The 15,179-nt window shown below is 54.9% G+C and overlaps 1 protein-coding gene across 1 annotated transcript; it reads left to right on the top strand.

The window, feature by feature from the left end:
* The first annotated feature begins 3,039 nt into the window (after positions 1–3,039).
* LOC143155642 (calmodulin, striated muscle) lies at positions 3,040–4,118 on the top strand. The gene is made up of 2 exons (XM_076328612.1): positions 3,040–3,618; positions 3,826–4,118. The coding sequence occupies exon 1, from the start codon at positions 3,115–3,117 to the stop codon at positions 3,580–3,582; it is 468 nt and encodes a 155-aa protein (XP_076184727.1). The 5' UTR covers positions 3,040–3,114; the 3' UTR covers positions 3,583–3,618; positions 3,826–4,118.
* Positions 4,119–15,179: the final 11,061 nt, after the last annotated feature.

Genomic DNA, 15,179 nt, shown 5'->3' with positions numbered 1-15,179 from the left:
GCCGTCCCCTGGGGACCCCTGCAGCCGTTGCGGGATCATGCCCAAGCTCAGCCTCTCCAAAATCCCGTTTTCCACATTAAACCCCGATGCAATTTATGCTGGGCTCTGCGGAGGTTCCTCCCCGTCCCCACAGACGCTCACGGGACCGTCCGGCCTCGGTGCGTCTGGGCTCGCGCAGGGGCACGGGGCCCCACGGAGGTTTCTTTGTCGGAGCGGTCTCCCTCTCAGCCTCCAACTTTCTCTTTTTCCATGAATTCATCAGCCTCCCCCCCACCTCAGCCGCCGCCTCGTCTGCAAATGTAAACCCAGATGTCGCCGCACACATCTGTGCACATCTGTGCTTGCGTTACGAGCCGCGCAGGCTCGGGATAATCCAACTGGGTGCTTTAACCGTCTGGTCTGGTCTTTTTTTTCAGCCGTTACCTGGATCAGACCGCTCAAAGCAAGACGCTGAGGTTGAGCAGGGCGATGCCGCCTGGAAAACGCCGTGTGAGGCTTTAACGTTGGCCGCTTGCACCCTCCTTCGTCAAAGCATCGACCTTTCCAGCTCCGGTTGGAGACATCCCGGGAAAATCGGCTGCCAAAATACCCATCAGCCGGCGGCTGCGTGCTCCTGCCTTCCGCCGTGGTGGCCTCGCCGCTTTCCCGTCCTACCCCGCTGCCCATCTCGGATACCGTAAATAGGACTCAACCATAAACAGCGGGATTTTATGGGCCAGCAGGCAGTTTTATTAGGTTAATTATCCTGCCATGCTAATGAGGGCACAGTTAAGCACAGTCAAAATCAAGGGCTGGCTTGACCTTCTCCCAAAGAGTGATGCAAATGTGGGAGGCAATGGGTGCTGATGATGGAGAGGTCGTGGGTGCTGACAGTGGGTGCTGACAATGGGTGCTGGTGGTGGGGAGGTCGTGGGTGCTGACAATGGGTGCTGGTGGTGGGGAGGTCGTGGGTGCTGACAATGGGTGCTGGTGGTGGGGAGGTCGTGGGTGCTGACAATGGGTGCTGGTGGTGGGGAGGTCGTGGGTGCTGACAATGGGTGCTGGTGGTGGGGAGGTTGTGGGTGCTGACAATGGGTGCTGGTGGTAGGGAGGTCGTGGGTGCTGACAATGGGTGCTGGTGGTGGGGAGGTGATAGGGAAGCAAAACCCCCCAGCAGTTTCCAGCTTCGCTCAGCCCCAAGGGACACCCAGGACAGAGCAATCTCTTTGTCCTCAGCAAAGTGACCCAGGGTCCCCCCAACCAGCCCACCCTCATTTTTGGAGCTCAAACAACTTCCCCTGTAGCTTGAACAAACACCTTAATCCTCCCGGGCTTTGAAAACGCCCGGTTATCTGATGGTGTTTGCTTCTCCCAGCTGGGTTCGGGCCAGCTCCCCCTCCTCTTGGCTCCTTGCTTGGCTGCCCGGGGCTTTTTCACAGCAATTTTGATTCAATCTTATTAAATCTGGAGCAGAACAGCAAGTGTGGGCAATTAGACAGACAATTAGGGAGCAGCTCGTTGTACAAGAGGAGCTGCCAGGACTTCCCCTCCCTGAAACGCGCTCGCGGGGCGAGTAGTGCCGTGCCTCTTGCCAGACAGGTTCCCGGCACGGCTCGGCCGATTCCTCCCTGCAACTGCAGCATTTAACGTGCCCGGAGTTTTTTCCAGATGAGGTTTTCCTCGAGGCGGTGATCCCCTCCCAGACTTTGTCCTACCTGGAGGCCCCATTTCCCATGCGTTCCTCAGTTGTCCCGTGGGTTGGCTTCTGTTTTGTGGCCTTCCCTCCAAAGCCCACAGCTCTAATTCCTCACTGGGTTAAACTGGGGTAAACTGGTGCCATTTTCTTGTAGCCAAGAAAGTCAAACTATCTTCTGCTTCCGCCTGATCATCTGGTCCATTAGCTCCTTGGCCCAGCTGGTGAAGGTCGCTTGGCTGTTACGGGCACGTAGGAAAGAGGGATGGATGGTTGGAGGGAGAGGTGGATGGATGATAATGGGAACGCATGGATGGACGGACAGATGCATGGACGGATGGTTGGAGGGAAGGATGGATAGTTGACTGGATGGATGGTTGGGCAACTGGACGTATGGGTGGATGGACAGATGAATGGATGGATGATAACGCGGTTGGGTGGATGGATGCACGCATGGATGGACGGTTGGGTGGCTGGGTGGCTGGTTGGTTGGTGGGATTGATGGATGGATGGATGGATGGATGGATGGATGGATGGATGGATGGATGGATGGATGGATGGATACATGAATGGATGAACAGATAAATGGAGGGATGGATGGACGGACAGAAAAATAGCCCTCATTGTCATTTGCCTCTGAACCCCGCTGTACTCCCTGCTGTAAGAGATGAGTAAAAATGAAAGCAGGCCATTACAACATGGTTAACCCTCAGTCAGCCCCGGGGTTAACCCCTGACTAACCAGGGCAGGACTCATGACACCGCTCACCTGATGCACCACCACATCAGCTGCCCCGGGGGCCACGGGGCTCTTCTCGGGGAGCCCAGAAGAGGCGTCACAGCTGATTCAGGTCTCCGTCAGCGCGGAGCACATCAGCTCCAGGCAACCAGGCTCTGCCTGGACCTGCACAAGGGAACCCTCCCTCGGCAGGTTTGACACGCTGCCAGCATCGCCATGGTGGCCCTGGGGCTGGAGAGACTGGGGGCACCCCTCTCAGCCGCCCCATGCAGGGCTGGAGGCCTTTGCACAACTCCACACTCCACCAAAATTGCCTTAAAATAGCCAAAAACAGTGTGTATCACCCCCCTTCCGCCAGCGCCCTGCCTCTCCCCAAAACCACCGCTTTGCTGCAAGCCACAGCGCAAATCCCTTAATTAGGTGGTTCGTTAGGAGCCGGCCCCACAAAATGCCACCGGCAGCCGGGGTGGCCCAAGGGGGCTGGCGATCACCCTTCTTCTCCAGCACCCTGAAACTCCCCCGCCCGCTCCGCCAGGATCTGGCTGAACCGTGTCTGCTGACCCCGTGGCTCGGCCTCTCCTGCGTGCCCCAGCTCCTGCCTCCTCCTCCTCCTCCTCCTCATCCGGGGAGAGGCAGGGAAGGAGGGAGGAGGCCCCATCCACGCCTCCCTGCCGGCGCGCCGCAGCGTGCCGGGGCAGAGCCGCATGCAAGCGGGGAGCACCATGGCCGAGCGGCTGTCGGAGGAGCAGATCGCCGAATTCAAGGAGGCTTTTTCCCTTTTCGACCGGGATGGAGATGGTTGCATCACCACGAAGGAGTTGGGCACTGTCATGCGCTCGCTGGGGCAAAACCCCACCGAAGCGGAGCTGCAGGACATGGTGGGGGAGGTGGACGCCGACGGCAGCGGCACCATCGATTTCCCCGAGTTCCTCTCTCTGATGGCAAGGAAGATGAGGGACACGGACAGCGAGGAGGAGATCCGCGAGGCTTTCCGCGTCTTTGATAAGGATGGCAACGGCTACATCAGCGCGGCAGAGCTGCGGCACGTCATGACCAACCTGGGTGAGAAGCTGACGGACGAGGAGGTGGACGAGATGATCAAGGAGGCCGACTGCAACAATGACGGGCAGGTCAACTACGAGGAGTTCGTGAGGATGATGACGGAGAAGTGAGCCCCCACCACCACCACCTCCAACCCCATCCCACAGGTAACTCGCTGGGATGCAGCTTCGTGCCCAACCCCACACCCATGCAAAGCCCCAGACCAATGGGGGTCCACCCCACCCATCGCAACGGCCACCCCAAATCTTGGATATTGCCCATCCCGACCACCTCCTGCCCTGCAACTCTTGCTGGCGGTTGGAAAAATCGATGTTCGTGGAGCTTTTTTTAATTTTTCCTTAATTTCTTTGTAGGGAACAGAGGTCGTGGTGATACCCCAGCCCCTCCATCCCCTACTGCCTTCTCTCCACCATCCTGGGCTGGAAAATCCTCATTTATCCCAGCCGGAGCGTCACCAGCCAGCGTCTCTGTCGGATGCGGGCGTCCCACCTGGCAGGATGGAGCTCAGGGTGTGCAGATGGACACGGGGGGTTACCTCCCCACTGCTCCCCACGAGATGCACCCCTCGTGTCCATAGAGGTGCCGCTGGCCACCACGTGTCCCCCGGCACCACGCCGAGTCCAATAAAGAAATGTCCTCCCGCGTCCTGGTGGCTGCCAGTGCTTCCTTCAGCTTCTCTTTGGAGTCCCTGCTAAAAAACAGCCTCCCCAAATCACCGACATCGGTGCATCCCAGCCAGGGTCAAGCCCCGCATCACCCTCCTCCTCTCCCCCCCCGCCTCCTTTTTCCCTACAAGCTGGAAAGATGCCCCTGATGGGTGCTGGGCACCCTCCAGCTGCAGCCCCCTGGGTTGTGGCCGTCCCCACTCCAAATCCCCATCGCTTTTGGGGTCTATCTGCACTCCCAGGGTGTTGGGGGCCCTTTTCTCTCCGCCCGCCCAAGCTAAGAGGAGAGTTGGCAGCTGGGCTTAGCCCTAATCCCCATCCCAAAGATAAGTAGAGCAGGATTCACCTTTCCTGGCCATAATCCACCCTGTCATGCTCCCCGTGACTCAGTTTCCCCACAAAGAGGGTGAAACCCAATTGCAGCAGCCCTCCCGCCCCGGGCTGAGGTGATTCCCTACACAGTGGGATTCGAAGCTGAATTAATTATAATGGGTCTTATTAATGCTCAGGCACTAACGAGCAAACGGGGAGGCGGTGTGAGCGGGGCATAGCTGTTTCACGGGGGATATCGCAGCTCCGGGGATGTTCAAGCTGCCGCGAGGACCTCACCCCCCCCCCACATCCAGCCTATCCCTGGGGCCGGGATCTTTGGCAATCCCGGTTGTTTTTCCAACACTGGGAAAAACGGGCAGGTGCCTGCACGCCGGCCGGCAGGGCTGAGCACATCCACGCTCGCTCCACCCCAGGCACGGCCCCCAGCCCGGCACCCGGCACCTTCACCACGTGCTGCCCTCTTGCTCGTGCACCCAACCTGCCCGCAGCTCTGCAGGGGACAAGAGCGGGGCAAAGCCTGGCAAAAAAAAAGCCCAAATCCAGCAAAATCAAGACAAGCGAAGGGGGTCACACCAGGCTATTGTGCCTGAGCCGCTAAAATTAGACCTTCCAGAAAACATGATTATTTATTAATGCTGTTTCAGAGGCAAAATCATACCCTGTATTTTTAGGCTTGACTTTTTCTCCTTCTATTCTGGGGTGGTTTAATTTCCAGAGTATTTTTTCACACTGCTTATCCTGAGCTGGTTTTTCTTAACGATGGTCTTTAACAGGAGGCTGGACCCTGTCCAGAACACCGGCCTTGCGGCCCCATCAGCAGCGGCAGTTTATTTGTGCTTTTGCACCGGAGACGTTTGCCCATTTCTCCCCCAGTTGGATGCTCAGGAGAGCGGCGGGAAGGTTTCCACCAGCGTCGCTCGGGATGGACAGACAGACAGACGGGAGGGTCCTGTTTGCTTCAGCATTGCCAAGGGAAGGGATTTTGCTTCCCAAATCCAGCTTTCGAGGCCCAAATCGCCCCGCTGGAGGGGAAGGAGCTGACGGGGTGTGCAGGATTCGTCTCGGAGCTTGCACACTGCCTCCCGCCACGCGGGGCAGATCCGTGACTCACGGGGCGGTTTGGATCGGGCATTGCTTAATGATTAAATGAATTGAACGGGTACAGGCGATGCACCCGGTGCCTGGGAGGTGGGGAGAAAAGGGGGGACGTAGGGTGCCAAGGGAGAGACCCGCCATTGCCACCCCAAAACCTGGTCAGGATGGTCCCCTGCACCTGGGGATGGAGATTGCAGGATGGGACCTGGGGTAGGGATCACCTGGGATGGGTCCTGGGGGATCATCTAGTGTGGGACCTGGATTAGGGGTCACCTGAGATGGGTCCTGGGGGATCACCTAGGCTAGGACCTGGGGCATCCCTTGAGATAAGACATGGGGGATCAGCTAAGAGGGGTCCTGGAGGAGGGTCACCATGGAGGGGTGAGACATGGGGGACCATCTAGGATGGGGCTTGGGGGATTATCTCAGCTGAGTACTGGGAGATCCCTTGGAATAAGACCCGGGGGATCATCTAAGATGGGACCTGAGGGGGGACCACATGGGGTGGCAGAGGAGGGATCACTTAGAATGGACCATGGGGGATCACCTGGGGTGGGACCTGGGCGTTCATCTAGGATCAGACATGGGGATCACCTAGAACGGGACACAGACGATCCTGCAGGATAGGGCATGGGGGATCCCTTGGGATGGGACTTGGGGGGATCTCCTGGATGCAGACTGTAGCAGCTGATCCCATCTCCACAGCTGGCAAACAAACTTCCACCACCTTTCCGTATATTTTCCTCCAGCCTTTCCAACAAAAAAGCCACCAAGGGCTCCAGCACCACCCGAAAACAGGGGCCCAACCGTACCCCCCCATCGCTCCCCTTCCCCTGCTCACAGTTCTGCTTCACCTGGACACAGGTTTTCTCTAAAATGATACTTTTTAGGAGAAAAGCAGCTCATGAACCCCCCAGTGTCACCCACCGTGGGGGACCGGAGATGCTTCTGCTCCAGCGCTGCTGAATCAGTCACAAATTCTCCCCATGACCTTTTATTTTAGCAAAATGAGACATTTTAATAATATTTCAACAACTGGGCTTTAAAAACACATTAATTAAACGTTGGGGAAACAATACTGAGACCCCTTCAAGAGGAACCAAGGAGCTTTTCTGAGCCCTCCCAAAGGACGTTGAAAAGAAGGGGAGGATTTTTTTTTCCCCATTTTCCCCATTTGTTCCCCCCCTCCCGCAGCCCCACGGGGCTGCGGCTCCCTGCCTCCTCCCCGGCAATAACTCTGCTCTTAAGCAAACATGACGTATTGCCTGGGAAATGTCGCTGCCCACGGGAAGGGGAGGCCCCTCGACACCCGGCTGCCATAAAAAAGTGAGGAAAAAGAAAGATTTTTGAAGTGGGGTTGATCCGGGTTGGTGGGGCGAGGGGTTAGGGGATGCCACGGAGGAGAGCTCGGTTGGGCTGCAGGAAGCCAGGTTCTGCACAGGGGAATAAATAACTTAACGAAACCCCAAAAAGCCCTTTGCAAATACGTCGTTCCAATATTTAGTTTGGCGGAAAAACGTTTCATTTCTCAGGGGTGTTTTTAAACTTGTTTTAAAGTGCTTTTTCTCGCTGATTTTCCACTTTCAGGTTATTTGTGAAAGGAGAAATTACTGTCTGTGGGAGAAATTAAGAAAAAAAAAAAAAAAACACCACAAATCACCCCATGACCGGGCACGGGGCACAGGGCAGTATGGGCAACGGTGCCCGGGGATGGCCAAGATGATGCTGAATGGAGCAATTTGGTGCCAGACCCAGCGCTGAGCCCGAGGTTGCACCAGATGGGGCATTGCTTCGGGGCAAAGTGCCTGATTTTGGGACCGGAGCAGTTGGTTTTACTCCCTTTTTTTTTTGGCATTAGCCTCTCTGTCGCATGTGGGACTCTGGGTACCACCACGACGCAGGTGCCCCAACAGCATCCAAAGCACCGGAGCTGCTTTGAATGACACGAGTTTCCTTGGACTCAGCTCACAGCCGGGCCAAAATCGTGTTACCCTCTCGGCCGCGCTTGCCAGGGCATCCAGTGATGGGGCTTGGGGGGCTGCGTTGGGCTTCCCACGGTGGGGAAAGGCTCCGGCCCTGAAAGTCTGCGCTGAATCCTGCCGGGTCTGCACCAAAACTGCCTCTGCTGCCCCCGAGAGCAGGGCCAGGGGAGGGGACAAGTGGGACGAGGGGACAGGTGGGACAGGGAGATGGGGATGAGTAGGAGAAGGAGAGGGGACAAATGGTACCGGGAGACCAACAGGACCAGGAGAGGGAAACAAATGAGACCAGGAGTTGGGGACAAGCGTGACCAAGAGAGGGGACCAGTGGGACCAGGAGCTGGGGACAAAAAGAACCAGAAGAGGGGAAAAAATGCAACCAAAAGATGGAACAAGTGGGATCAGGAGACAGGGACAAGTGGAACCAGGAGATGAAGACAAATTGGACCAGAAGGGACCAGTGGGACAAGGGTACAAGGACCAGTGGGACCAGGGGACAAGGACAAGCAGGACCAAGAGATGGAGACAAGTTGGACCAGGAGAAGGGACCAGTAGGACCAGGGGACAAGGACAAGCAGGATCAGGAGATGGAGACAAGTTAGACCAGGAGAAGGGACTGGTAGGACCAGGGGATGAGGACAAGTGGGACCAGGAGACAAGGACAAGTCTTCGGGCTGGGGATAAGTGGGAGCAGGAGACAAGTGGGACAAGAAGAGGGGACCAGAACCAGGAGATGGGGACAAGTGTGACCAGGAGAGGGATCCAAGACAGGGGCCCCCATGCTCTTCCAATGCCGGGTAGTTTGTTGGGGCTCAAGATGAGCTGAGAGCAGCCCCAGGGCTGCTCTAATGCCCTGCGACCTACTGCAAGGAGGGGGACACCTCCCCGGCCCCCCCACCCCCCATCTCATTTCCCCAGTGTTCCCAAGGCTCAGCATAAAGCCCCAAGGGATTTTGCGAAGACACTTGGGGCTCCTCGTGGGGACGCCGGGAGCCCCCAGCTGCCACCGCATTTCACGAGGCTCCTCTCCCCCCTTCCACGGCTGAGGGGTTTCCCAAGTTCAAGTTACCAAAATAAGCCCCCGGTCTCAGCTCCAGGGGGTTTTTGAGTGTGAAATGCAACCAGCCGCCGGCCCCCAGGCGCTCAGCGATGGCCGGGTTTCCAACGTCACAGGGTGGGCAGATACGGCTCCAGCCCGGCCGGCTGGTGGGGGATTAAATTGGATGAAGCCTTTGCAGGTGCCAGGAGGGTTTCCCGGTCGTTTCAAGGGTCCCTGAGCCCCCCAGGAGCTGGATGAGGACCCACAGCAGCCACAGGGTGGCCAAGGTGGTGACCATCAACCTTCAAGGGATGTAGTCTATCGTTGGTACCATGGGATTTGGCTCTCTCAGTCCAGAAAGTCAGACATCCTCGCAGGGGTTAACTGCAGCGGCCGCAATCGGAGCTGCTTCATTTTCCATCCCTGCAGCGCCGGGAGCCGTCGGGGCTTTTAACGGGAAATTAATAGCGCCATGACCTCAGCCACCACGCACGCGGCCCCGCTTGCCGGCGTGCCGGCAGCCCCACGTAACCACAGCCCCCCATGTCCCAGCTGGAGGAGATTTTTGGGGCCCTTTCCCTCTTTTGTCCCCCGGGCTAGGCAGGAGGATGGTGCTGTAGCTCTATAAATCACCCCCGGAGATAAACAAACAATAAAGACCCGCATCCCCATCTCCGCAGCTTTAGAGCCCAGCGCCTTCCCTTCTTTATAGCTTAAAAAAAAAAAAACCACCATAATTTCCCACTTTGGTCCATACTAGCCCCAAATCAGCCCTTGCAAGAAGAGATGCCCAAAAAAAAAGTGATCCCAGGCAAAGCCAAAACTAAGAAATAACTGCTTTGCCGTCCCTCCGTTCCCATTTTTTGCCCTATTTTCATCCCATCCAAGGAGGCACAACCGGCCCCACACTCCCCATCTCCCCCCAGCCAGGCTGGGTTTGCACAACTTCCCCTCAATTCCTGTTTTTCTCCTTAAAAACGCCCCCCCCCCCACCCCCCCGCCCCGAGCCGAGATCAGCGGGAATTCTGTTACTGACAGATCTGGGGAATGCGAAAAAGCTTTTTTGCGACACGGAGAACTTGAAGCCCGGAGGTAGGAACTGAATCGCCCGGAGGTGATTTGTTGTTGCTATTCATTTTTACCCAGGATAAGGGGGGGGGAAAAAAAACCCAAACAAATACAGGTGAAATGGGGCCCGTATTTGCAGACTTAAGAGCTTTGCTGGAATAAAAGAGCATCTTGGCTCGGGGGGACCCGCGATGCCTTTGCCGCCCGCCCACGGAAAGCCGCCCGGGCTTGTTTTGGAGAGCAGATTTTCAAAGCTTTTCCAGGATTTGTCTTTCTCCCGCGAAAATGTGGCTGGTGCAGACCCTGCCGGTTAAATATTTCCCACTCCCCGGGGAGGTTTTGCTGCTCTTACCGGGAGGAGCAGCACCGCCAAGCGGCACCACGGGGGGAAGAGGCTCCCCGCAACCCCAGCTGCAACAAAACCTGCAGGTTTTGAAGCTTTTCACACTCCCATCACAAATCGGTGCCAATTCCCCAAAAACCACCTCCCCAAAAACCCACGGGCACCTTTTCCTCCCCCAACCGGCTCCTCCAGTCCACAAGAAGGATCCGGTGAGCTGGTTGGTCAGAGAGCATCTCTTAGGGAAGTGAGGGACTTGTCCCTTTGTCCCCAAACAGCATCACCTTCCTGCCAATTTCTTTGGGATGTTGATTCCAGCCTCCGTTTTCTTCCAGGACTCAGGATTTCCCCCAACCCCTTTGCAAGCTGGCCAGGGGGAAGAGGTTTTCCCCAGTCCCAGCCCTTGTCCCCAGGTTTCAGCGAGACGTGGGAAGCATCCCTGGGAAACAAGGACTAAAAGTTTTTGGGGGTGTGGCGGAGCTTGTTTTTCATCATGTCAGTGTCCTCTAAAAACCTCAGCCAACGTGCCCCTAAAAGCCTGTGACCACTATAAAAACAAGCCTATTTTTATAGAATCATAGAATCACAGAATGGTTTGGGTTGGAAGGGACCTCTAAAGGCCATCTAGTCCAACCCCCCTGCCGTGGGCAGGGACATCTTCAACTAGAGCAGGTTGCTCAGAGCCCCGTCCAGCCTGACCTGGAATGTTTCCAGGGATGGGGCATCCACCACCTCTCTGGGCAACCTGGGCCAGTGCTTCACCACCCTCAGTGTAAAACATTTCTTCCTTATCTCTAGTCTGAATCTACCCCCCTTTAGTTTAAAGCCGTTCCCCCTTGTCCTGTCGCAACAGGCCCTGCTAAAGAGTTTGTCCCCATCTTTTTTATAAGCCCCCTTTAAGTACTGACAGGCTGCAGTAAGGTCTCCCCGAAGCCTTCTCTTCTCCAGGCTGAACAACCCCAACTCTCTCAGCCTTTCCTCATAGCAGAGGTGTTCCATCCCCCTGATCATTTTTGTGGCCTCCTCTGGACCCGCTCCAACAGGTCCGTGTCTTTCTTACGCTGAGGGCCCCAGAGCTGGAGGCAGTGCTGCAGGTGGGGTCTCCCCCGAGCAGAGTAGAGGGTCAGAATCCCCTCCCTCGACCTGCTGGCCACGCTGCTTTGGATGCAGCCCAGGATACGACTGGCCTTCTGGGCTGCGAGCGCACATTGCCGGCTCATGTCCAGCGTTTCACCCACCAGTACCCCCAAGTCCTTCTCGGCAGGGCTGCTCTCAATCATCTCTATTGATACTGGGGATTGGCCCAGGTGCAGGACCTTGCACTTGGCCTTGTTGAACATCATGAGATTTGCATGGGCCCACTCCTTAAGTCTGTCAAGGTCCCTCTGGATGGCATCTCTTCCCTCCAGCAAATCAACTGCACCACTCAGCCTGGTGTCACCTGCAAAGTCAATCCCACTACACCATCGATGAAGATATTCAAGAGTATTGGTCCCAGTACAGACCATTGAGGGACACACCTTGTTACTAGTTTCCACTTGGACGTTGAGCCATTGTCTAGAACTCTCTGGATGTGGCCATCCAGCCAGCACAGACCTGGGCTGGTTTGTCCTCAGAGGCCGTCTTGGGCTTAGCGACCATGAAATGGTCCTCAGGAGGGTAATTTCAGCTGGTTGCACAGGTCCGTAAAGCCACGGGCTGACGCGCTGCCTGCCCACAGCCTCGCTGCAGTTAGGGATGAGGCTGACAAAGCAAGAGGGGCTGGCAGGGCTCCCACGCAGATCCCACACCCCGACCACAACTGTCTACGGAAGAAACACAGTCGGGCACAGATGAAACCTTTCAGAGCGAGTTTTAATCACGAATAAGACTCCAGCACGTTTGCACCTGCCCAAACCTTACCGCCATGGCGTGCTAGGAACCATTAAAAATCAGACAATCAGGTATAAATACAAATAGCATCTTCGTAGCGTGCTGTACTCTTTCCAAACAGAGGTCAATGCTTTCTGAGCCCGGTGTCTCGGCACCTAAACCCAGAGAAGCATCAGGGTATCACAGTTATAGGGCACCTACCGCAGCACATGCTGCATCTACACTGTCGGGTGAAAAAGTGAGTCGGTTTGGGGTTTTTTTGCAGGACACATGAGGTTTTTGTCCCCGGTGGCATGCAGGGAGGAGAGCCTGGGGTTAACTAACAGCACAGGCAAACCTAAAGGTGGCATGTGGAAGTAGTCAAGCTTTCCAGAGGTCCTAAGAAATCAGTAGGGTTTTTTTTTCCTCCCTTATGCTTTGCTACCTTGCTACAGATTTAGGTGCTGGCTTTAAGTTTGAAAATAAAAACCTTGGCCTCAAAAACCCTGATTTCAAAACAACCGTTGCTCCGGCCGCCCCCAGGCCAGGGAACAGGATGTTCACCAGCCTCCGAACTGCCCAAGGCTGGACCTCAAGCAAGCGCAAGTCAGCAGAGACCTCCCCAACTCAGTTTACACCGGCTCCCGCTCAAGCGTGCGGGACAAGCACCGTCTTCTTGCAAGTGCCTGCATGATCGCTTGTTCCCCTGAAGAAAGGAGGGAAGTGATGAACAGGGTGTGTGAAAGCTCAGGCAAATACTCAAGGTCTTCAGCATTTGTTTGTTTTTTTTTAAATCAAGAGGTAGAACAGATACTTCATGCTCATGCTTGCTCTAAACGTGATGCAACCACTGCATTACTCATCTTCAGGTGCCACCTTCCAGAGGACACTGAGGTCTTTGTTTGCTGCTGCTATGGTTAGGGCAGCTCTTGGGGTTTGCTCTCTTGTACGAAGTCCCCTGAAGGTATTAAAAAACAAAACCACCAACCCTATTTGTGTTTGATGTCCTCCCTTCGCCGCCATTTCTTTACGCCGAGACTTAGGGAGCTGCAACCAACGGCACAAATCCTCCCTTCATGCACGGTGGGGAAGGGTGGCTCCTCTTCACCTCATCCGGAGAAAGCAACGGCTGCTGGCGTTACAAGGAGTTAATTCTTCAGCGCCACGAGGCTTTCTTCCAAGGCATCGGCTTCAGTCCCACCTTGTTTTTTCTGGACAAACTTCACATAGTTGGAGAAAAGCTGCTACGATCAAGCTCCCCGCTCGCGAGTCGACCTCAAGAAGCCCAGCCAGCAGCAACCAGCAGCGCCCAGGAACAAGGCTGACTGTCCAAAAGATGATTTTCACGGATGAAAGCAAAGCCCTGTTCTCACCTGGGCTTCCCCGAAGCAGCGGGGTTATTTCAGACCGCTCCCCGTGCTGCTGGGCCCGTAGCAAAGCTGGTGGAGCAACCCACAGGAGAGGGGAGGTGGCCCAAAATGCTCAACTGGGTTTGCAGTTTGGGGAGCCCGGGAAGGGGACGGATGGAAGCAGGACTGGCCTGGTGGGTTTGGGTTTGTTTGCATTGGATCCATGCCCTGATTTGACACTTGGATTAAAGGGTGAAGGAAGTCAAAGAATAGCCAGAACCTGCCATAAAAATAAAGCAAAGGGTGTAACCCAAGCAGAGTCAGCTGAGGAGTTTCACTTAATACCCGGGATTTAGACAGTCTCTTTCATTCCCAACAATCCCCAAACCCTTTGCAAACCCCTGGGTCCTTCGGCTGCCACCGAAACAGCAAAGGCGCCCTGTCCCTATAAACTAAGCGTGAATTGGGTGTTTGGGATCTCCCAAGTTTTTTAACTCATGACTGAGAGAAGTCAACCCTACGTGGCCAGAGGGTACATCACCCAGGCGAGATGCATAAAACTTCCAGAAAATAAGGTCCTCTTGAGACCTCCTTTCTTATACAGGTAAGAAACAAAACACAACCAGCGCAAAAATAACCGGAGGAGGAATCTCTTGGGGGCAGCCACAACTGCCTTTCCCAATCCATACCTGCGATGCGATGGTGCAATGAGAGACGGGTACGGCTTAATGGGATACAGAACAGCGCGTCCACGGCCTCTGGGCTGTCTTGCAGGCGATCCTGAGCCGTCCACTTCTGTGGCTCGTGTCAAGCAGGGCGACACAGTGCGATGGGTTTGCAGAAGCAGAGTGCTGGGGATGGCTCTCCGATGATCTGTCACGGCCTCTTGTATTAGTAAGTGGAGGTACCCTCAGCAATTCACCAGGAGAGGAGAGACTGTAATCCAAATTTGACCCCCAGCGTAGCCCCCAACCCCTGTTAGGGCAATGTTATCTCCAAAGCTTCTGATTTTCATCTTAATTTGGGATGGCTGCAGTGATTCCCAGCTATCCAGACTACACCGGGGGCAAGCATGATGCCGCTACTCGTGCAGTAACTGCTAACTGCCACCAAAATTGCAGTCTGAGATATTAAGGGAAGCCAAAACATCGCATCGGTTTAATTTGGCATCTACTTTGCCTTTAGTCTGAGCTGTAAAACACAATAGCTCAGAAGATGCTTCACAACCAGCTGCGAAATCCCTGCAGGATTCAAAGGACTGAGGGCTAGACAGGTTGGATAAAAGATTAAAAAGAATCCCAATCTCAATTTTCACTTGCAGTTTAGAAACCCAGAAACGCATAAGTAAACACCCATCGGGGTCATAAATAGCCATGGCATGATCCGGCCACCTGCCTCAGCACCACGGCACACCGGGGAACAACTCGGGCGCTGTTTTCTAGCTCGTTGGCTCTCAAAGGACTTTCCTGGAACACCTCTCCCTCCAGACACAGCCGTAAGAACCAGATGTCTTAAGAAAACTGCTACTGAACGAGTCTGGCTATTACCACCAAATAAGAGGTGCTCAGCTCTCTCAGTAAGTCCTTCCTGGATGCATGCATTGATCAGCAGGACCTCTTAAAAGAGATTAAAAAAAAACCAAACCAAACTTCAGAACCTACCAGAGAGGTGACGTAAAAGAGAGGAAAAAAATAAAGATGACATAAATAGGAACTTGCAATTTTATTCTCAGTTGCTCGAGGAGTCTTTTGTTTTTCCATTGGAAACTTGGACTTTACCATTTCATTATTTTACCAGCTTAGGCAATGTTAAAAAAGCAACCTAACAAGGGATTTGAATTTGAACAAAGAGGGAAGGTTTTCACCCCGGATTACCAAAAGGTGCACTTTCCTAATACGTATTTATCTGTAAGGACATGCATGTTGGGCAGAGGAAGCTTTTCTTGAAAGATACAATACAAAACGGTTATCCGATCACTCACAGGGATG

Source organism: Aptenodytes patagonicus, chromosome 1 (assembly GCF_965638725.1).
Source record: "Aptenodytes patagonicus chromosome 1, bAptPat1.pri.cur, whole genome shotgun sequence".
Taxonomy (NCBI): Eukaryota; Metazoa; Chordata; class Aves; order Sphenisciformes; family Spheniscidae; genus Aptenodytes; species Aptenodytes patagonicus.
The sequence above is the reverse complement of the archived record's forward strand: the minus strand, read 5'-3'. Positions and strand labels throughout refer to the sequence as shown.

What these genes read in the sequence shown, in the direction of transcription:
- LOC143155642 (XM_076328612.1), top strand. Translation starts at nt 3,115, where the DNA reads ATGCAAGCGGGGAGCACCATGGCCGAGCGGCTGTCGGAGGAGCAGATC.